Source organism: Salvelinus alpinus, chromosome 9, assembly GCF_045679555.1.
Source record: "Salvelinus alpinus chromosome 9, SLU_Salpinus.1, whole genome shotgun sequence".
NCBI lineage: Eukaryota > Metazoa > Chordata > Actinopteri > Salmoniformes > Salmonidae > Salvelinus > Salvelinus alpinus.
In genome coordinates, this window is record NC_092094.1 from 69,344,391 (window position 1) to 69,367,028 (window position 22,638).

The following is a 22,638-nucleotide window of genomic DNA, read 5'->3' on the forward strand; positions in this document are numbered from 1 at the left end:
AGAGTTAAGAAAATATTTACTAAATAAACTAAAGTAAAAACATTTTGATTTAACACAAGAAAAGTACATAACAATAACGAGGCTATATACAGGGGGTACCGGTACAGGTTAGTCAAAGTAATTTGTACATGTAGGTAGGGGTAAAGTGACTATGCATAGATAATAAACAGCGAGTAGCAGCAGCGTAAAAACAAAAGGGGGGGGATCAATGTAAATAGTCCGGGTGGCCATTTCATTAATTGTTCAGCAGTCTTATGGAGCCTTTTGGTCCTAGACTTGGCGCTCCGGTGCCATTCGGTAGCAGAGAACAGTCGATGACTTGGGTGACTGGAGTGAAGAAGCCGGATGTGGAGGTCCTTTACGTCCCTGTTAGTGAGAATTTCTCCTTTACCAAGATAATCCATCCACTTGACACGTGTGGCATATCAATAAGCTGATTAAACAGCACGATCATTACACAGGTGCACCTTCTGCTGGGGACAAAAGGCCTCTCTAAAATATGCAGTTTTGTCAAATGCCACAGATGTTTTGAGGGAGCTTTAAATTGGCATGCTGACTAGTAATGTCCACCAAAGCTGTTGCCAGGGAATTGAAGGTTCATTTCTCTACCATAAGCCACCTCCAACGTTGTTTTATATAATTTGGCTGTACGGCCTCACAACTGCAGACCACAACTGCAGGACCTCGACAGCCGGCTTCTTCAACTGCCGGATCTTCTGAGGGGGAGGGTGGATGTGCTGAGGAGTTTTTCTGTCTATAATAAAGGCCTTTTTATTAGAGAATTTATTTTCTGATTGACTGGGCCTGGCTTCCCAGTGGGTGGGCCTTGCTCCCAACCATGGTTGCACCCCTGCCCAGTCATGAAATCCAAAGATTTAGGGCCTAATGAATTTATTTCAATTGACTGATTTCCTTATGAACTGTAACAGCAAGATCTTTTGAATTGTTCCTTGTTGCGTTTTTATTTTTGTTCAGTATATGTTGGTACCCTTGCACTTTTCTTAACTTATTTTTAAAATACTTTTAGTCTCTACACGTTGTTGATTTTCAACATTGCAGAACTCATTTTATATCAAAAATAAATAAAATACAAAACTATTGGCACCCCGGGGCTAGTACTTGGTTGGACAGCCTTTGGCCAAGATAACTGCCGACAAACGCTTATAATAATACAAAATTGGTGAGTGCTTATATTTGTCGTATTTGCAATATATATATATATTTTTTGTTGTTGTTGCATATTCTAACTCCCCAAGACACCTGTAGAGAGTGGGGTCACGGCCAGGGTCTGCCATTATCATTATTGGAGCAACTAGGGATAAGTGCCTTGCTCAATGAGTTCACGTGCGCTCACAGATTTTGTTAAAACCAAAAATAACATGTCTAACCAGTATAGCTGCAAATCACAGTGCGCAAGTATTCACTAAAGACACAACTGTCCAAGCTTAGCAAGAAAATGGAGGCTGCTTAAGGGCCAAATAGGCCAGCTATGCTAGACACTGCAACTTGCGAGCCCACAAATCAAGACCACGATGGAGGAAATGGAAGGGAAAATCAATACACCGACCACCCGCGTTAGCAAAACAGAGGACCGTGTTGCATCATTGGAGAATGGCACTGTCACAACGAAATGTCCAGCAGGCGAAATACAGAAGGAATTGCAAAATTTACAAGACCATGTTGATAATTTGCATAAGAGAGAAGAAACCGGTGACATGGAAGGGATCTACAATTATGTTCTTCCCAGACTATTCCTAACGAGTTCAAACAGATATCGTGTTCATTCCTGTTACACTTGAGATCAAACTCAAAGGAGCCAGGCACAAGTTTGACTCATCAGACGAAGCCTTCATCCAGGGAAGATCCGCCACGGAGGACCGTTAAACCCAGAATTCTATTGGATGCAGGACTATCAAGGTCTGTCTGATAGGTGTCTTAGACATTGCATTGCTATAATTAGACTCAGCCCTAGTGCTGGAGTTGACTGGTCTGTTTCTTACCAGTAGGCTATTTGAATGTATTTATTAAGGGCCTTCAGATTAGGATGATTTTTCCAAACCCATTTCCTCCGATTGGTTCTATTTGAAGATCAAATCTGAATTCAATGCTATGGTTTGCCAGTAGGTGGCGACAAAGCACTATAGCCAGTTGTGTGTGTGTGTGTGTGACAGAAAGCCTTAATAACCTCTTAAGAATCTGACCCTTTAAAAAAAATGTTTTTGCCTAAAATGACATACCAAAATCAAACTGCCTGTAGCTCAGGACCTGAAGCAAGGATATGCATATTCTTGATACCATTTGAAAGGAAACACTTTGAAGTTTGTGGAAATGTTTTTTTTTTTTTTTTGTACCATCTTTGAAATGCAATAGAAAGGTCATAATGTATTATTCCAGCCCAGGTGCAATTTAGAGTTAGCAGTGTATGTGCAAAGTGTTAGACTGATTCAATGAACCATTGCATTTCTGTTCAAAATGTTGTATCAAGACTGCCCAAATGTGCCTAATTGGTTTATAAATAAATATAAGTTCATAACTGTGCACTCTCCTCAAACAATAGCATGGTGTTCTTTCACTGTAATAGCTACTGTATGTTGGACAGTGCAGTTAGATTAAAAATAATTTAAGCTTTCTGCCAATATCAGATATGTCTATGTCCTGAGGAGAAAAAATGTCTTACTTCCAACCTCATGCTAATCGCATTAGCCTACGTTAGCTCAACCGTCCCGAGGGTGACCCACCAATCCTGTAGAGGTTTTAAATGTAGAAAAAAAATCCAACTACAGTATGTCCTAAAAGTGTATAACTGTAGTTGTATACTGTTGCTGGTGAGTCGAGTTCGGGTGGCTCAAGTATATCAATCCTATCTATTTCTTGGTTTGTGTTTCTCCCCAGCTCCTTGAGTTTGGCTGGGAGTCTACAGTGGTTCGTCCTTCAAAAGTTGCGGCGCAGCTTGGCCAAAACAATCTTGAAGCATAGATTTCGATTGGTCAGACCAACATTGAACAGTCTTTACCACGGGAGCTTCCTGTTTTGAGTTAAGGACTTGTTCCTGTACGTTACCACAATCACACAATGAGTTGTTAATGATGAAACAAACACTTCTGCCTTCCTGTCCGCGCAATGGATAGAGAACCCCGCTGGCGGAATGGACGGGGACAATATATCCGGAGAGAGCCATGATTCTATTAAACAGTATGTTAGTCTCTCTGGAAGGAGATCCTTACCCTGAACTCGTCTACTTTATTGTCCAGGGACTGAACGCTAACGAGTAATATACTCTGAAGCGGTGAATGTACACCGCCAGAGTCTGAGTAGGGCCCCACTCCTGCATATTTTCCGGCATCAGTGTTTTGGTGCAGCCCCTGGGGTGAATAGCACTGCCTTGGGAAGTTCAAACAAAGGATCTAATACAGGGAAGTTGAATTTCTGCTCTAATTTAGGGTGGAGAACCACTGATTTAATATCCAAAAGTTTATTTCCGACTAGGTAATAATACATTATTTTCTCAGAAATTTGTACGAAATTACGCACAAAAAAAGTTTGCTAGGAGCTAGAAACAGGCCGACCATGTCTGTCGGCGCCATGTTGTATGTATTTGGACGTTGTGTTGACGTTGTTTGCTGAAGTTTGTTTTTGTACTCATACGTTTCCTAATCAGGAACAAGTAGAAGGCGTCTAAGACGATGATGGCAAATCCGGGTTCGGGGTCGAGATCATGCAGTTATACTGTTTCTTTGAAAGATACTCATGATTTATGTGTAGTTTTTCTCGACTTGGAACACGCTTAGGAGGCCTTCGCTCGAACGATAGGCAGAGCTGCAAAGAAAAAGCCATATCTCAGACTGGCCAATAAAAATAAAATATTAAGATTGGCAAAAGAACACAGACACTGGAAAGAGGAACTCTGCCTAGAATGCCAGCATCCCGGAGTCGCCTCTTCACTGTTGACGTTGAGACTGGTGTTTTGCGGGTACTATTTAATGAAGCTGCCAGTTGAGGACGTGAGCCATTTGTTTCTCAAACTAGACACTCTAATGTACTTGTCCTCTTTCTCAGTTGTGCACTGGGGCCTCCCACTCCTCTTTGAATTATGGTTAGAGACAGTTTGCGCTGTTCTGTGAAGGGAGTGGTACACAGCGTTGTACAAGATCTTCAGTTTCTTGGCAATTTCTCACATGGAATAGCTTTCATTTCTCAGAAAAAGAATAGACTGACGAGTTTCAGAAGAAAGTACTTTGTTTCTGGCCATTTTGAGCCTGTAATCGAACCCACAAATGCTGATGCTCCAGATACTCAACTAGTCTAAAGAAGGCCAGTTTTATTGCTTCTTTAATCAGAACAACAGTTTCTGTGCTAACATAATTGCAAAAGGGTTTTCTAATGATCAAATAGCCTTTTAAAATGATACACTTCAATTAGCTAACACAACTTGCCATTGGAACACAGGAGTGATGGTTGCTGATAATGGGCCTATGTAGATATTCCATAAAAAAATCTGCCGTTTCCAATAGTCATTTACAACATTGTCTACACTGCATTTCTGATCAATTTTATGTCATTTTAATGGACAAAAAAAAGGACATTTCTAAGTGACCCCAAAATTTTGAACGGTGGTGTATGTAAATAAGGTATTGATGAATTTAGCATTTTATTTAGTGCAACATTTTCTAAAAACCTTTTTCCGCTTTGTCATTATGGGGTACTGTGTGTAGATTGAGGGGGGGAAAGTATTTAAGCGATTTTAGAATAAGGCTGTAATGTATAAAAAATTGGAAAATGTCAAGGGGTCTGAATACTTTCTCGATGCACTGTGCGTGAGAAGAGTCCAGTAGGAGGGAGTCAATGCAAAAGATGGTAAATGCTAATAGTCCAGGTAGCCTTTTGATGAACTATTCAGCAGTCTTATGGCTTGGGGTAGAAACTGCTCAGGAAACTTTGTCCCAGACTTGGCTCTCCGGTACTGCTTGCCATGCTGTAGCAGACTGAACAGTCTATGGCTTGGGTGGCTGGGATCTTTGACAATTTTCCGGGCCTTCCTCTGACACCGCCTGATAGAGGTCCTGGACGGCAAGGAGCTCAGCCCTAGTTAATATAGTGGGCCGTTCACACCACCTTCTGTAGCACGTTGCCATACCAAGTGGTGATGCAGCCAGTTCGAGATGCTCTCAATGGAAGTTCACTAGACAGCATGCCGTGTGCGCAATACCCGGACTGCCGCATCTGGCGGGGTCAAGTCTGGGTAGTCTGCCATGGTTTCATTTAATATCCGTTGGGATCGGCTTGGGGCATGATTTTATTCCTCATAGTTTGTTGTACTGTTGTTGACTGACTGAAAGGGAACGTAATGTTATGACTAACTACTGTTCCCTGAAGGAGGGAAACAAGGTACAACACCTATTTGGCCCCGCACCGACCGTTCCTGGAATCGGTGAAGAGTGGAATTAAATTGAGGGAATTAATCCGACCCTCTCGCTTATCACCTGTGGACGGCGGGGCTTCCAGGGAGGCGCAGATTTCCTTGGTCTTGTCAGCCGTGGTTTTAGCTCCTTCAACCAAGTGTGCGACTTCCCATAGTATGTTGTACCTCTTTTCCCTCCTTCAGGGAATCGTAGTTAGTCATAACGTTACGTTTTGATCACAGACTGATTCAGATTTCAAACAAGGTGAAATTGTTACCTCTTTTCTCTCTCCTGACTCATCTCGCCTTCCTTTAAAAAAATAAATAGGTGGGTGGTGCGGCTGTACATAACACTCACGCACTCGCTTTCCCCCTCTCTCCTAATCTTGTCCCCTCAGTCCATTTTGATTTGAATTTGATAAAGTGAACCCATAGAAATGTACTAGAGAGCTCATATCATTTCTTTTTACTTCTATGAGTAAATTGGAAGTTTGTTAGTTAACGGTAAAGGTGCATGCCACCACCTATTGTGCTGGAGTGTGTAAAGTCTGAACAGGTATAAAGCCAAGGTAGGTGATTTACTGCCACCTGCAGTTATGGAATGTTCAGGAGTATAATTAATTGGCTAAACCATCCTGGTGACCTGGATAGAATTCTGTTATCCTTAACTCACTAGCATGTCCCACTTCAACTACTTCAAAATGGTGAAAGCCCTCAATGGCGCTGCCCATGTTGTCAAAGAAGTGGAGATGTGCATCTCTGAGTTGTGTTTTCAGCTACATTGTATTCTTCTGGCATGCAAAATGGAAAACATTGATCTTCTGCTTGGATAGAGGCCTTTTTGACCTCTAAGTCATGTGGTAACTTTTAAAATAAAATCACTAACACTGATTGAATTACAATAATGACAATGCATTACCATATTACAATGCTGTTTGACTATATTTTCGAGTTGCCTTCCTAAACCTTCATATTCATTTCCTCCCTGTCTCTCAGGCACCACAGCCAAAAGGCCTCTGTCCCTGCCCAAGACCCGAATCAGCCAGGGGTCCCCCACACCCCTCTCCTATGTCCCCCATCCTAGAGTCCTCACCTCAGCTATGGCCCTCCAACAGTACCACTCCAGAAGCGGGGGTGGCCAACACAGTAAGGATGTTTCGTGCCTTTCAGGCTACACTGTTTCAACAGTGCAGCCTGATGTCAGCTGCTCGAGAACCCACCAGTGTGGAAGAATCCCTCAGTGGTCCCATATTGTCAAAAGAAGCCTTTACGGGGGTGACAGTGCCTCTAGTGTAGCCCCCAGCAGCAAATATGGGATCGGTGACTTACTGGCAACCCCCAGTTATCAAACCAAAGTTGCTGGTTCTGACACACACACAAATGTGTTGAGTCACAATGACACAGACTGCCTCAGGTACACGCTTACCAGCGGTCCAAAGTTAATAAAGAATTCCTCTACAAGGACCTCTGGGATTCCTTCCCTTTGCACACTACTGAGAAGCGCCAAAACTGGGCACCTCCTAGGCCAGCATAGCATAAGGCTGTGCCACAGACAAACCTCCAGAGATGTCCCCCAAGCCAAACTCAAACAACCCACACAGGAGCACTTGGGGGCGGATGCAAATTCCTCTCACTACCCTAAGCCAGACAACCCCACCACCGCCCAACTGACACACACTGACGCCCAAGGCCGGGCCTCCATGGTGGATGTGGGCAGCAAGTCTCCCACACGGCGAAGCGCCACAGCCACAGCTACCGTTCATCTGGGCCCCACCACTTTCCGCCTGCTCCGTGACAACCAGTTAGCCAAGGGCGACGCGCTAGTGGTAGCGCAACTAGCGGGAATCATGGCCGCCAAGCAGACTAGCGCCCTCATCCCGCTCTGCCACCCGCTGCCCTTAGACCATATCTCCGTCACCTTCAACCTCGACGCCAGCCGACTCGCAGCCGTTGTCACGGCGACTGCCCACACCACAGGCCGCACCGGAGTGGAGATGGAGGCACTGACGGCGGTCACGGTGGCGGCGTTGACGCTTTACGACATGTGCAAGGCGGTGAGTCATGACATCATCGTTACGGACGTCAAGCTGGTCAGTAAGACGGGCGGGAAGAGGGACTTCCACCGTGAAACCTGACCTCTAACCCCTGCCCAAAACCTGATTTCCACACAGCACCAGGTTTGGGAGTCAATACCATTTTTAAAATATTTTTTTTTAGATAAGTTTAACTCAGGAGACTTCCTGATTTGACATTGAAATCGAGCCCCCAAACCTGCATGGTATATCTCCTTTCCGACCCGCTAATCTCTGATCACCTTAGAGAGGATCAAGAACTGCCTCACTGTAAGTCCTCCACTGATTTAAGTTTCCATAACCTATGTGAATCAAATCAGCGTGCCGATGGCACTGTGCCTGGTAGGCCGTGCCACGACTTGCTGATACTATTGGTCCTTCCATTGTACCAGATAACAGGGCATGGGTACGATCAGAAATGCTTACTCTGGCTATCTGTACTGTACATTTAGTTAAATATCAGTCGCACACTCTCCCTTAACATGTAAAGTTGCAGTTTTGCTTTTGCTTTATTTTATAGTCAGTTTTTTAAATCTGGGGCATCATTTATGAAATGTTCTTACACAGATTTAGATTGAATTGTTTGTACGTTGAAATCCATGACAACATTGATTCATAAACCTTAAACTTGATGTGAAAAAATGATTCATTGGATTTTTTTAAATAAAAGGGTGATTTATTAATGAAACATGCTTGTGTGATTCCCACACCTTTAACAATGCCTATACATTTTATAAATTGTCAATCCACAAAAAAAATGTATGATTGTGTGCTGAAACTTAGTACAAAAGTTAGCTAAGAAAGTGTTTAAATTGTAATTGCATAATAATGCAATAGTAACACTGCACGATTCATATTGGATCAGTCATTTCTGTATACCAGAAATAACTAGTTTGTTAGTGAATACCAGGTGGAAATGGCAACAATATCAAGAACATGGTGAATACAGTGCCTTCGGAAAGTATTCAGACCCCTTGACTTTTTCCACCTTTTGTTAGGTTACAGCCTTCTAAAATGTATTAAATAGTTTTTTCCCCCTCATTGATCGACACACAATACCCCATTATGACAAAGCAGAAATAGGGTTTTCGAATTTTGGGGCAAATGTATTAAAAATAAAACTGAATATTACGTATTCACTCTTTACTCAGTACTTTGTTGAAGCAACTTCGGCAGCGATTATAGCCTCGAGTACTCTTGGGTATGATGCTACAAGCTTGGAACACCTGTATTTGGGGAGTTTCTCCCATTGTCTGCAGATCCTCTCAAGCTCTGTCAGGTTGGATGGGGAGTATTTCTGCACAGCTATTTTCAGGTCTCTTCAGAGATGTTAGATCAGGTTCAAGTCCGGGCTCTGGCTGGGCCACTCAAGGACATTGAGACTTGTCACGAAGCCACACCTGCGTTGTCTTGGCTGTGTGCTTAGGGTCGTTGTCCTGTTGGAAGGTTGAACCTTCGCCCTTGTCTGAGGTCCTGAGCGCTCTGGAGCAGGTTTTCATCAAGGATCTCTCTGTACTCTCTGTACTTTGCTCCGTTCATCTTTGCCTCGATCCTGACTAGTCTCCCAGTCCCTGCCGCTGAAAAACATCCCAACAGCATGATGCTGCCACCACCATACTTCACCGTAGGGATGGTGCCAGGTTTCCTCCAGACGTGACGCTTGGCATTCAGGCCAAAGAGTTCAATCTTGGTCTCATCAGACCAGAGAATCTTGTTTCTCATGGTTTGAGAGTCTAGGTACAAGCGGGCTATTATGTGCCTTTTACAGAGGAGTGGCTTCCATCTGACCACTCTACCATAAAGGCCTGATTGGTAGAGTGCTACAGAGATGGTTGCCCTTCTGGAAGGTTCTCCCATCTTCACAGAGGAACTCTGGAGCTCTGTCAGAGTGACCATCGGGTTCTTGGTCACCTTCCTGACCAAGGCCCTTCTCCTCTGATTGCTCAGTTTGACTGTGCGGTCACCTCTAGGAAGAGTCATGGTGGTTCCAAACTTCTTCCATTTTAAGTATGATGGAGGCCACGGTGTTCTTGGAGACCTTCAATGCTGCATACATTTTTTTGTACCTCTCCACAGATCTGTGCCTCGACACAATCCTGTGTCGGAGCTCTACGGACAATTTCTCCGACCTCATTGCTTGGTTTTTACTCTGACATACACTGTCAACTGTATATAGACAGGTGTGTGCTTTTCCAAAACATGTCCAATCAATTGAATTTACCACAGGTGGACTCCAATCAAGTTGTAGAAACATCTCAAGGATGATCAATGGAAACATGATGCACCTGAGTCAATATCGAGTTTCATCGCAAAGGGTCTGAATAATTATGTAAATAAGGTATATGTTTTTCTAAAAACCTGTTTTCGCTTTGTCATAGGGTATTGTGTGTAGATTTTATTTAATCCATTTTAGAATAAGGCTGTGACGTAGCAATGTGGAAAAAGTCAAGGGGTCTGAATACTTTCCGAAGGCACTGTAAATGCAGTAGTTGAAAAAGGGTTTCTCTACTGCAATAGCCCTTATGCACATTCCATGACTGAACGTTATAAGCACACTTCCTACCGGTGTGGCAATTTCCGGTGGCGCATACCATAGAACTTAAGTCAGTAGTTGTTATCGACAATATAACATTACTACCACTGTTGCATTTTTTTACTAGATGTATATAGGAAGCTACATAGACAACTATGAAGGTGCGTACCAAGTCAGTGACATATATAGCTAGCTACAATCCTATTAGCTAAATAGCTCATTTAACTGTAGCTAGCTAGTTACTTTGTAAAATTATGTAACATTGGCAGAATCTACCAGAATGTGTGTATTTTTGTTAGCTTGCTTAAAAATTATGCCTGCTAGATAAAAATGATGGTTATTCATGTCTTCTACACAGTATCTAACAAAAATACATTGACAGGGGAGATCACCGTGAAGGCTGCCTGTTACAGGTCCATGAGGAAGAGTGAAAAACCACACAGCATGAGAGTAGGGTAAGGTTATAGATAGCTACTAGGCACCTTGTTAAACATATCCTCTGGGACACTGTCATCATGGTCAATGTGTTGGAGACAGTGTCAACTTTTAATCTTATCAATGATGGGTCCCAATCCCAATTTAGAATTGCCCACTTAACAGGTTATTTAGTGAAGATATGTTGACGCATTCCTGTATAGTTAAATGAGCCCCTAGTTAAGAAAACTACTATGTTTGTTATTTATGGGACGCATCATTCTTGTTTCTCACTTCAGTCTTTCATAACACGTATCTTCACAGATGGTGTTAAGGCACTCCATACCAGTGATAGTGGTCCAGAGCCACTGCTCCTGTGTTGCAGGAAGTGCTCTGTGCATTCATCCGGTGGCCCTTCTTTACCAGACAGCGCACTACTCTCAACTAAACATTCCTGCTGCACAGACACAGAACAGCGTTGGCACAAGCCAATAATACTTGTGAGTCTATCAATATCCATAAAAAATGCACCTGAAAAGTATTCAGCCTATGTGACAGTAAATCCTTAATTAGGGTGTGGAGCCAGGTCCGGTTGATGGGATGGAGTTCTGTAAACCTACTAACTCGTGTGCTGATGGAATAAGGTAAGTTGGAGGTTCAGCTTGCACTGGCAGTGTGCTGTCCTATAAACTTCCACAGCCAAAGACCTGTGAAATTGTGAAGATAGCCAATGCCCCTTCTCCACCAATACTTCCATTTAGATGGCTACAGGCTTCCCAGCGTGCTTATGTCCTTAGCCATCAGGAGCAGTTCCACGTCAAGGCATTAGAGACAACTTATGAGATGTCACACAAAGTCGAGGTCGCTACAACGGAGCAGAGCAGCAGCCCAGAATTGCATCAGCTCAGGAAAATGAGAATAACATCCTGTTGTTTCCTGAGAGGTTTGCCATGTCCGGGGAGAGACCTCAGCTGACTGCCTAGCTGAGCGGATGTTAAAGGGATCTGGTATTCAGACCACGGAGATGAAGAGGGAGCTAGCTACCCATGGAGCCACTGTTTGTACAGGAGTACTGCACACTGAAGAATTAACTTCTTTCTGTGAGGCTTCGTAGTGCACTCAGATGCCCCGTGGTTAGGATCCTCTCCAGATGGCATCATATCTGATCCCAGTGTGAGACCACTCTTTGGAATCTTAGAGGTCAAGTCCCCAAATTTACCAAGTTATGTTGACTGCCCTTACCTGAAGATACAGAATGGAGAGCTGAAGTTGAAGAGATCTCATGCTTACTATTGGCAGGTGCAAGGTCAAATCCTTCTCACAGGTTGTAGCTGGTGTGACTGTCATCTGTGCACAGGAGGACATCCTAGTTGAAAGGATATTTAAAGATCTACAGGTTTCAAGAAACCAGAAAAGAGAAGGTTGACCTCTTATTTTTACCAGAAGTGTCTCTCACACCTGAATGGATCCCCTGCATGGGTGCCAAGTTTAGTGGTTTCATGAAAAAAAAGTATTGATGTTCTTGTGAAGGAAAACTACAGTAGAATAGATTTGTTTTAAAAAATGTATTTCAGCGAATGTTCAACAGTTCAGTTATTCAGTCTTGCATTCTGGCTATTATGTGTTGAGTTTGAGTTTATTTTTTTTTACAGGGACAGTGCACATTAATCAACGTTTCAGTAAAAGTGACGGTTTTAGCCAGCCGGCTAATTTTCAACTGCAGTCCCTGGGCAGGTTATAACTTGCTTTCGTTCCACCACCCCTAAACTCATTGCCTAATTAAAGCCAATCAAGCTCCACACAAACTGATATTCACTAGAACACAAATTGATACATGTCATAGATAAACAAATAATGATTTTGCTGCTAGCAAATAAACACATGTACATTTACACTGGCTTGGCCCATGCTCTGACCAAAGGTCCATTTTGATAGTTGACAAAAAGGCACGCCACAGCAAATAATTGGTTGACGCTGATTGAGATGGTCAGGGCGATGACTGTGTCAAACAGCTTGTGCATCTTTACTCTGCGGATCATTCTTTCAACATGCACTCTCAGCCTGGCAATGGATTGGGTCTCCCTAACCTCTGTGTGCGTCTTGACAAAGGCTGTCCGGTGGACCTTGCGTGGAACAATGTCATCTACGAGAAAGCCCTTATCCACCATAATGGCCATGTCAGGGGTGAGTAAGGAAATAATTCCAGACTGCTCGAAGATCACCTTGTCACTCACAGATCCAGGATACAACGATGACACAACAGTGACAGCTCCATGTGGTGACATTCCCAACATGCCCTTAAAGGTACAGTGTGACTTGTAGGAAGAAAACACCTCACTCTGCAGTAGTAGTGAAGATGGTGTCTGGCTGCGGAGTTCAGTGCAGTCGATCACTACCTGGGTGTCTGGATAGTCCTTGAACTCATGTGGCAGATGGGCTTTGATCGTTTCCTTGGGGATCCATATCCGTACTGATTTTATTTTTATTTCCCATTTATTTAACCAGGTAGGCCAGTTGAGAACAAGTTCTCATTTACAACTGCGACCTGGCCAAGATAAAGCAAAGCACTGCGACAAAAACAACAACACAGATTTACACATGGGTAAACAAACATACACTCAATAACACAATAGAAAAATCTATATACAGTGTGTGCAAATGTAGTAAGATTAGGGAGGTAAGGCGATAAATAGGCCATAGTGGCGAAATAATAATTACAATTTAGCATTAACACTGGAGTGATAGATGTGCAGATGATGATGTGCAAGTAGAGATACTGGGGTGAAAAAGAGCAAAAATAACTACAATATGGGGATGAGGTAGTTGGGTGGGTTACTTACAGATGGACTGTGTACAGGTGCAGTGATCGGTAAGCTGCTCTGACAGCTGATGCTTAAAGTTAGTGAGGGAGATATACAGTTGAAGTCGGATGTTTACATACACCTTAGCCAAATACATTTAAACTCAGTTTTTCACAATTCCTGACATTTAATCCTAGTAAAAATTCCCTGTCTTAGATCAGTTAGGATCCCCACTTTATTTTAAGAATATGAAATGGCAGAATAATAGAGTGATTTATTTCAGCTTTTATTTATTTCATCACATTCCCAGTGAGTCAGAAGTTTACATACACTCAATTAGTATTTGGTAGAATTGCCTTTTAAATTGTTTAACTTGGGTCAAACGTTTCGGGTAGCCTTCCACAAGCTTCCCATAATAAGTTGGGTGAATTTTTTTGCCCATTCCTCCTGACAGAGCTGGTGTAACTGAGTTAAGTTTGTAGGCCTCCTTGCTCACACACACTTTTTCAGTTCTGCCCACAAATTTTCTATAGGATTGAGGTCAGGGCTTTGTGATGGCCACTCCAATACCTCGACTTTGTTGTCCTGAAGCCATTTTGCCACAACTTTGGAAGTATGCTTGGGGTCATTGTCCATTTGGAAGACCCATTTGCGACCAACCTTTAACTTCCTGACTGATGTCTTGAGATGTTGCTTCAATATATCCACATAATTTTCCTTCTCATGATGCCATCTATTTTGAGAAGTGCACCAGTCCCTCCTGCAGCAAAGCACCCACACATGATGCTGCCACCCTCGTGCATCATGGTTGGGATTGTGTTCTTCGACTTGCAATCCTCCACCTTTTTCCTCCATCGTTATGGTCATTATGGCCAAACAGTTCTATTTTTGTTTCGTCAGACCAGAGGACATTTCCATGTGCAGTTGCAAACCGTAGTCTGGCTTTTTTTATGGCGGTTTTGGCTTGCTGAGCGGCGTTCAGGTTGTCGATATAGGACTAATTTTACTGTGGCTATAGATACTTTTATACCTGTTTCCTCGAGCATCTTCACAAGGTCCTTTGCTGTTGTTCTGGGATTGATTTGCACTTTTTGCACAAAAGTACGTTCATCTCTAGGAGACAGAACGCGTCTCCTTCCTGAGTCGTATGACGGCTGCGTGGTCCCATGGTGTTTATACTTGCGTACTATTGTTTGTACAGATGAACGTGGTACCTTCAGGCGTTTGGAAATTGCTCCCAAGGATGAACCAGACTTGACGTCCACAAATCCTCACAGTCTATCCCGTTCATGATGTATCCTGGTAAGATAGTCTAGCTAGCTACATTTTCAGATATTACACGTTTCAAATTTTTGACAAAGTGGTTTCATTTCAAGTGTACTGTTAACGTTAGCTAGCTATGTGTATGATCTTATTCTTCGTATCTCAGACATATTTGCTTGACTAGTTATAGCCATGGAACCTGGTTGGTTAGCTACCTGTAGATTCATGCAGGGTAGTAACGTCATGAGTTGTGTTTATGGTCCATTGTTTAGCTAGCTAGCTGCCTGTCTTAACAAGACTCCACTCTAATTTTGACAATGTATTTTCATTTCAAGTGTACTGTTAGCTAGCTAACGTTAGGTCATGTGTTGGGATTCATTGTTTACCTAGCTATCTAGCTACATTTCTTACAAGACTCTCGTCTTAGTGCGCAAGAGCGCAGAATAACTGATTCAATTTTGAACTCTCAAAACCCATTGAATATGTCCGGTGTCAGTAAACGTCGGCAACAAAGCGTAATTCAGTTGTTGCCATTAGCACAGTTAGTCACCAACGCTCTGGATAACATGAAAAAAGCCTAACCAGCTCTGCTAGGGTGAGTAAAATGGTCAGAGTGGGTGTTCTCTCATTATGTGTCTGGAAGTAGCTAGCCAATGTTAGCCAATTAGTTTGGGTGCTTGACCGTCGGTGTGAGGTCAGAGCTTTCGGAACAACCCTACTTATTGGCCAGAGCGTCCAGTGTGCGCTCTGAACTCGAAACGCTCAATCTGACAGCACAGTCACCAACGCTCTGGATAACATACTGTAACAGCCTAACCAGCTCTGCTAGGGCGAGTAATGTTCAGTGAGTTGTTCTCCTCTCTCTGATGTCTGGAAGTAGCTGGCAAGTTAGTTCAACCCTTAAAGAGATGGGTGGGGCTAAGGCTTAAGATGGTGTGAACAATGCTGAATGGGTGTAGACAAAGAAAGGCTCTTCAATAGTAGTACCAAAACATTGAAAGACGGTTTTCTCAAAGCAAGTTTACAAGTTGATCAACTTTCAAAGCAGAATTACTTTCCCATTGTTTCCTCAAATGCAGTGTATTACATACCGTTTTGTAGCTCTGACTCTCTACTTTTATCCAAAATAAAAAACAGAAATTCAAATATTAAGGGGGTAAAGTACAGTGGGGAGAACAAGTATTTGATACACTGCCGATTTTGCAGGTTTTCCTACTTACAAAGCATGTAGAGGTCTGTCATTTTTATCATAGGTACACTTCAACTGTGAGAGACGGAATCTAAAACAAAAATCCAGAAAATCACATTGTATGATTTTTAAGTAATTAATTTGCATTTTATTGCATGACATAAGTATTTGATCACCTACCAACCAGTAAGAATTCCGGCTCTCACAGACCTGTTAGTTTTTCTTTAAGAAGCCCTCCTGTTCTCCACTCATTACCTGTATTAACTGCACCTGTTTGAACTCGTTACCTGTATAAAAGACACCTGTCCACACACTCAATCAAACAGACTCCAACCTCTCCACAATGGCCAAGACCAGAGAGCTGTGTAAGGACATCAGGGATAAATTGTAGACCTGTACAAGGCTGGGATGGGCTACAGGACAATAGCCAAGCAGCTTGGTGAGAAGGCAACAACTGTTGGCACAATTATTAGAAAATGGAAGAAGTTCAAGATGACGGTCAATCACCCTCGGTCTGGGGCTCCATGCAAGATCTCACCTCGTGGGGCATCAATGATCATGAGGAATGTGAGGGATCAGCCCAGAACTACACGGCAGGACCTGGTCAATGACCTGAAGAGAGCTGGGACCACAGTCTCAAAGAAAACCATTAGTAACACACTACGCCGTCATGGATTAAAATCCTGCAGCGCACGCAAGGTCCCCCTGCTCAAGCCAGCGCATGTCCAGGCCCGTCTGAAGTTTGCCAATGACCATCTGGATGATCCAGAGGAGGAATGGGAGAAGGTCATGTGGTCTGATGAGACAAAAATAGAGCTTTTTGCTCTAAACTCCACTCGCCGTGTTTGGAGGAATAGAAGGATGAGTACAACCCCAAGAACACCATCCCAACCGTGAAGCATGGAGGTGGAAACATCATTCTTTGGGGATGCTTTTCTGCAAAGGGGACAGGACGACTGCACCGTATTGAAGGGAGGATGGATGGGGCCATGTATCGCGAGATCTTGACCAACAACCTCCTTCCCTCAGTAAGAGCATTGAAGATGGGTCGTGGCTGGGTCTTCCAGCATGACAACGACCCGAAACACACAGCCAGGGCAACTAAGGAGTGGCTCCGTAAGAAGCATCTCAAGGTCCTGGAGTGGCCTAGCCAGTCTCCAGACCTGAACCCAATAGAAAATCTTTGGAGGGAGCCGAAAGTCCGTATTGCCCAGCGACAGCCCCGAAACCTGAAGGATCTGGAGAAGGTCTGTATGGAGGAGTGGGCCAAAATCCCTGCTGCAGTGTGTGCAAACCTGGTCAAGAACTACAGGAAACGTATGATCTCTGTAATTGCAAACTAAGGTTTCTGTACCAAATATTCAGTTCTGCTTTTCTGATGTATCAAATACTTATGTCATGCAATAAAATGCAAATTAATTAATTAAAAATCATACAATGTGATTTTCTCGATTTTTGTTTTAGATTCCTTCTCTCACAGTTGAAGTGTACCTATGATAAAAATTACAGACCTCTACATGCTTTGTAAGTAGGAAAACCTGCAAAATTGTCAGTGTATCAAATACTTGTTCTCCCCACTGTATATCTGTGAGGGACTGCTCACACGAGTGCATTTTTGTGTATTTTGAATGTACAAAATTTGTGCATTTTGACATGTTTATTTTATAAGTCTAAGGCCTAGATTTTATCTGATCAAGCATTAACCGACACCCACATAACTGATGTTTTGGTGGTGTCAGAGGGGCGAAGCAGCTCTTGTGATCGTTGTCACGAAGCATTTTGTTGCAGCCACACCCATCCCACTAGCATTAGGAGTTCAGGACGAGAAAGTGTAGGCTATCTAAAAAATAATGACGCTAAAATTTAAAATCATTCAACAAAATAATGAGGATTTCTATCATCCTAATTGAGGTGTAGATTACATCTCAGTGTTTGAACTTGTAAACAAAGCTGCGTGGGATATCTTAATGCGACTCCATGCAGCCAATGGCGATGTCCGCTCTAGGTATAATGTCGGGAGTCATATGTGAATTTGACAGCTCGAACACAGTTCCACCTCCGACACCGTCAAAACATCGGCTAACATCCAGATATATGCAGCCTTTGACCTGCCTACTGCTGAAATATTAGAAATATGTATCTTCATATGACAAGGATTGAAAAGGATTTGCCAGTAGATTGTCGACTTGATTCATGATGATGACTGTTAGCCTGCTAGATAAGATTTGTTAAGTATGATGTACTTGATCAGTCCAATCAAAGCTTCTGTAGATATAACGTGATTTGACTTCATTTTATCTGTGGCCAATGACCTTGAACCTTATTGGATGGGCATTTCTAATGCAACTCTATGGCAGCACCTAAAGGGGCTTGAATTTTCCAGCTCTACCCTTAGATTTTGCGGTGACGTAATGTCCCCATGAGTGACAGAACACTGAGCCAATCACGGCAGAGAATATTACCAACCCCTACGCTCCATATTTTCCGCTGGCTGCCCCACCACCACAGAAAGCACTGAGCTAGACTGAAACACCTGCATTTTGGAGCTGCCTTACTCACAAAACTATTTTTTGCTTTCTTATGCGGCTTTATAAACACAATGATTTATTTTTACATTGTTTGCAAACTGATATGTGACATGTATGAATGCCAAAAGAACATGCATTTTTATTTTGGGGGCGGGGTGGGGATCTGCTCCACTTGCCCTGAATGACGGGTCGCCACTGCCTGTGGTTTATTATGGGCTAATAACCTAAACTGTTACCTTCATTTTTATAAAGTGTACCTTAATGTAAAAAAAAAAACAGTTATTTTTTTGTCCCGGTTTAGCTTGTGTTTGAAGGAAGAGTCTTGGCTTTCCGTGTCTGAGGATGCAGATGTGTCCTGTAATTGTGATCGTGTCACCACGGCAACCAACAGTATCATACCAACCCTGTAATCATGTCTTTGGTCAAACATGTACCTTCATCCTCCCAACTCTGGGCCACATAATCGAGCACACACAGACACTAAATACTTGGCACACAGAAAAATGTGTACATAAATACTCTGTCCCACACACGCATACACAAAAACGGAACACACAACTCCCTGTCCAACATAGATTTTCACTCCCACTAACACACTCCGCTGAGTTCTTTGGGGTAATTAGCGCCAGCTATTAGTCATGGAGACTTTATGATGGGGAGAGAGAGGAGGAAAGGGCAGGGAATGCAGATATAGAGTGGAGTGGACTGGATCCTCCTTTCCTCATCTCCTTTACTTAATGACTGTGGATCGATGAAAAGGCTACATAGTCATCCACCATGTTATTGTCATTACATTCTGTATCATTATATCAATATTACCACTGCAACCTTATTGCTATTTCACATCGTTCAAGAGTTTTCAGATTAACCTTCATGAAGCAAAGAAACAAGACGAGAAGGAATCACTTTAAAATAATTTGGACACTTGTGGGAACATATTAAGACATGGTGTGCTACTGGTGAGAGTCATGTGACTCCTTTAGTACAGTCCTTGTCCTGGAGAGCAACATTGGTGTGCAAGCTTTTGTTCCAGCCCAGCAGTAAAACGCTTTAATCAATTGATCAACTACTCTAGAAAACTCTTGAAAAGATGCAAGACACTAATAATAATGAAACCAAACTCAAGGACCTTAATTATAATAGAAACCCAAAAGAAAACCCTCCTGAATTCTTCATTTTTGGTACATCCCTCAACTCTTGGGAACAGCACTTTTTTAGTGAGGAGCCATAGGCTTCCTGAATGACTGAACCAAATTCTGCCCCACAATTGCACCTTAGTTAGCGACCGCTGCCCTGTAACTGATTCCTTCTCACGTTAGCGACCGCTGCCCTGTAACTGATTCCTTCTCACGTTAAGCCAACATTCCCGACAGCTTGTCAAACAGTTGTCCCAAGGCTCAACCCTGATGCTCCGCTCCCCTTCCCCCCTGCTCTCTGCCCTGTGCCCAGCTAGCCTGTCAAATCTTCGGTTTGAGTTTATATTAGCTAGGAACGTAAGTTATGTCGAGAGGTGGTTGTATGGTATAGTGGTTAAGACGTTGGTCTGGTGACCCCAACATTGTAAATTCAAATCCCAGGTTGGATGTAATAATCAGAGGTGTATATTTCTTGTAAGCACTTCACTAGAATCAGTTCTCCCAATCCAAGAAGTGATGTCACTTCTAAAAGAACAAAACTGACCTTGAATCAGTGGTTAGGGGAAACTACCATCTACAAACTAAACAATGTTGTTGTGTCCCTTTTTAAAAGCTTTTATCTTATTGTCCTACTACGTGACTAGCTGTATCATTAGGATGTGTAAATGTGGATAATTCACATCTGCCCCATGGTCTCTTGCATTTAACAGCCATAATCTATTATATTACTGTACTACATACGCCGATAAGCAAACCACACGTGCACACAACCCATCTCTCTGGATTGTAAACTGTCATGGTCAAAACATATTGATACAAAGTAGCTAAGATAGGGAGTTGTCTGTCCATAATAAAGCGTTGCTCTGCCTTAACAAAAGTATCAACAAGTCAGGTCCTACAGGCCCTAGTTTTGTCTCACCTGGACAACTGTTCAGTCGTGTGGTCAGGTTCCTCAGAGGGACTTGGGAAAATTACAATTGGCTCAGAACAGGGCAGCACGGCCGGCCCTTAAATGTACATGGAGAGCTAACAATAATACACGTGTCACTCTCCTGGCTCAAAGTGGAGGACAGATTGACTTCATCACTATGTTTTTGTAAGAAGTGTTGACATGCTGAATGCACTGAGGTGTCTGTTTTTAAACTACTAGTACACAGCTCAGACACCCATGCATACCCCACAAGATATGCCACCAGAGGTCTCTTCACAATCACCAAGTCCAGAACAGACTATAGGAGGTGCACAGTACTACATAGAGCCATGACTACATGGAACTCTAATCCAAATCAGATCAAATAAAAAAAAACATAAAAATACACTTTATGGAACTGTGGGTACTGTGAAGAGACACACACACAAAGCTAGCACACGCACTCTACACACACGTACATTGAAAATTGTTGTATGGTGGTATTATACATTTTGTATTGTAGATATTTAGTGGTATAAGAATGTTAGAGCGCAATGTTTGTTGTTGTCGAATGCCAAAACCTGAACTAGACCTCAGTTTAAAGGCTGACAGTGTTTTTATATACTTTTATTTTACTTTGAATCCTGCAGCTTTCTTGGGCTAAATTGCTGTGAGCGCTGATATCTGTCCCGTGATCCTGCCAGATTCCATATAGGGGGAGAGATGAGAAAGCTCAGCTAGCCTAGCTGGCTCGGCGGACGGAGGCCGACAATGGACAATCAAGTCGACAATGGAGGCCGCTATTGAACGTTGCAGGAGCTGTGTTTACTTTGCTTTGTTCCGGGACAATGTGAACCGCGCTGACTTTCAATGTGGAAACTGCTTGCTTGCAGAGGACTACAGGAGTGAAGAAGCTACTGGGGAACCCACGCCCACCTACTTATTATTTTTCTTCTTCTTCCACCTCAGTAGCCGGACACCGCTCTGGTCTGGTGGAAGTTTAACCGCCGTGTTGGCTCTCCACTGCCGACTGGCCGGTGCTGGGTAGGGTTCCATCCCCGAAGGGGTCACCCCCTTCCCTGGAGAACGGAGCTGTTCTCAACCCAACCAAGCAGCCATGGAGGTACGTCACTCGCCGTGGAAGTCGAAGGTGTCCTCTGGCAACGGGGATCTCCATGGAGATGTTGAGCCCAGAACTGACACAGACCAGAAACAGCTTTGCCGCCCTGGATCCAGAGATTCCGGCGCCTTCGTCCTTGGTGGCTTCCCAATCAAGAACGGATCCGGAGGTACCTGCATTTTTGTCCTCGGTTCTGTCGTCCTCTCCGGTGGCTTCTACCTTGGGTTCAGACCCTTGGAGCTTCCAGTCTCACCAGCGCGAGGCTGCCTGAGAGACCGGCCCATTCAACATCACCAGCTGTTATCATAGGCAGCTCTTTGTTGAGAAACATCTCGGTTCCCAATGCAAAAACCCTGTGCTACCCAGGAGCACGAGTACAGAACATAACAAGGCTGCTTCCGACTGTTCTACCACAGATGCCGGGAGCTGACATTGTCGTAGTCCATGTGGGGTCAAACGACATAAGGAGGTCTAGCTCGGAACATTTGAAAATGTATTTTAAATAACTGATTTTAGCATTAAAAGACTCCAAAAAATGGCCAATAATTTCAGGTCCAGTACCATCGTTGGGGCGTGGGTGTGAAAGATTCAGCAGACTGCTGGCAATACACATCTGTCTAAAAGACTACTGTAGCACTGCTGGAGTTTTGACACCTTCTGGAAACAGAAGATACTCTAGAGGAATGAGTCCATCCAAATCATCTTGGTTCCTGGACTCAGTCAACACATTTCAAGGCTGCGTTGAAACAAGGACTGGTAAATGATCCAATACCACCTCAGTTAATCCCTACCATTGTGACAATGAGTCGTCATAATGCTGCATCAAATGTACATGATGTTAGGGTCATTGGCAAACACAATGTATGTACCCCTAAATGCACCAAATACATCTGTTTTATCCTACAGCTATTGTAAGCAGTAATAATGAGCCTATAAACCAGAGTTACACTGTTAGCACTGAGGCGGTGTGAAATAGTAGGAAGACCACTTAGTGCAGGGTGAGCTGCATAATCAGCTCCAATGTAAATAACATGAGTAAGTCTACCTCTGATAAGCTTCCCAGAAAAGTGCTAAAAATAGCCCAAGAAACAAGGTCCATGAAGTCAATAACTTGCTTGTAACAGATGACATTCATATTTTGACTATCTCTGAAACTCACTCCAATTACAGGGCCTCGAAAGAGTCCTGTATTGTTATTTTTCGTCACTACCTCCCCGAGTGGGTAATAGTGGTAGCAATACATGGTTATAACATTTACCGAAAAGGCAAATGCC

At 43.2% G+C, this 22,638-nt stretch overlaps 1 protein-coding gene and 1 long non-coding RNA gene across 3 annotated transcripts in view; one reads left to right on the top strand and one right to left on the bottom strand.

Moving 5' to 3' along the window:
* The window catches only part of LOC139530527 (uncharacterized), a 33,392-nt gene extending 25,234 nt beyond the window's left edge, over window positions 1-8,158 (top strand). For both annotated transcript variants that reach the window (XM_071327019.1, XM_071327020.1), the window contains exon 3: window positions 6,395-8,158. In XM_071327019.1, the coding sequence (XP_071183120.1) occupies window positions 6,395-7,533 (1,139 nt within the window). In that variant the 3' untranslated portion in view covers window positions 7,534-8,158. The remainder of the gene's footprint in view (window positions 1-6,394) is intronic.
* LOC139530528 (uncharacterized) overlaps window positions 1-22,638 on the bottom strand; it is a 56,870-nt gene that overhangs the window by 24,067 nt on the left and 10,165 nt on the right. The window lies entirely within an intron of this gene.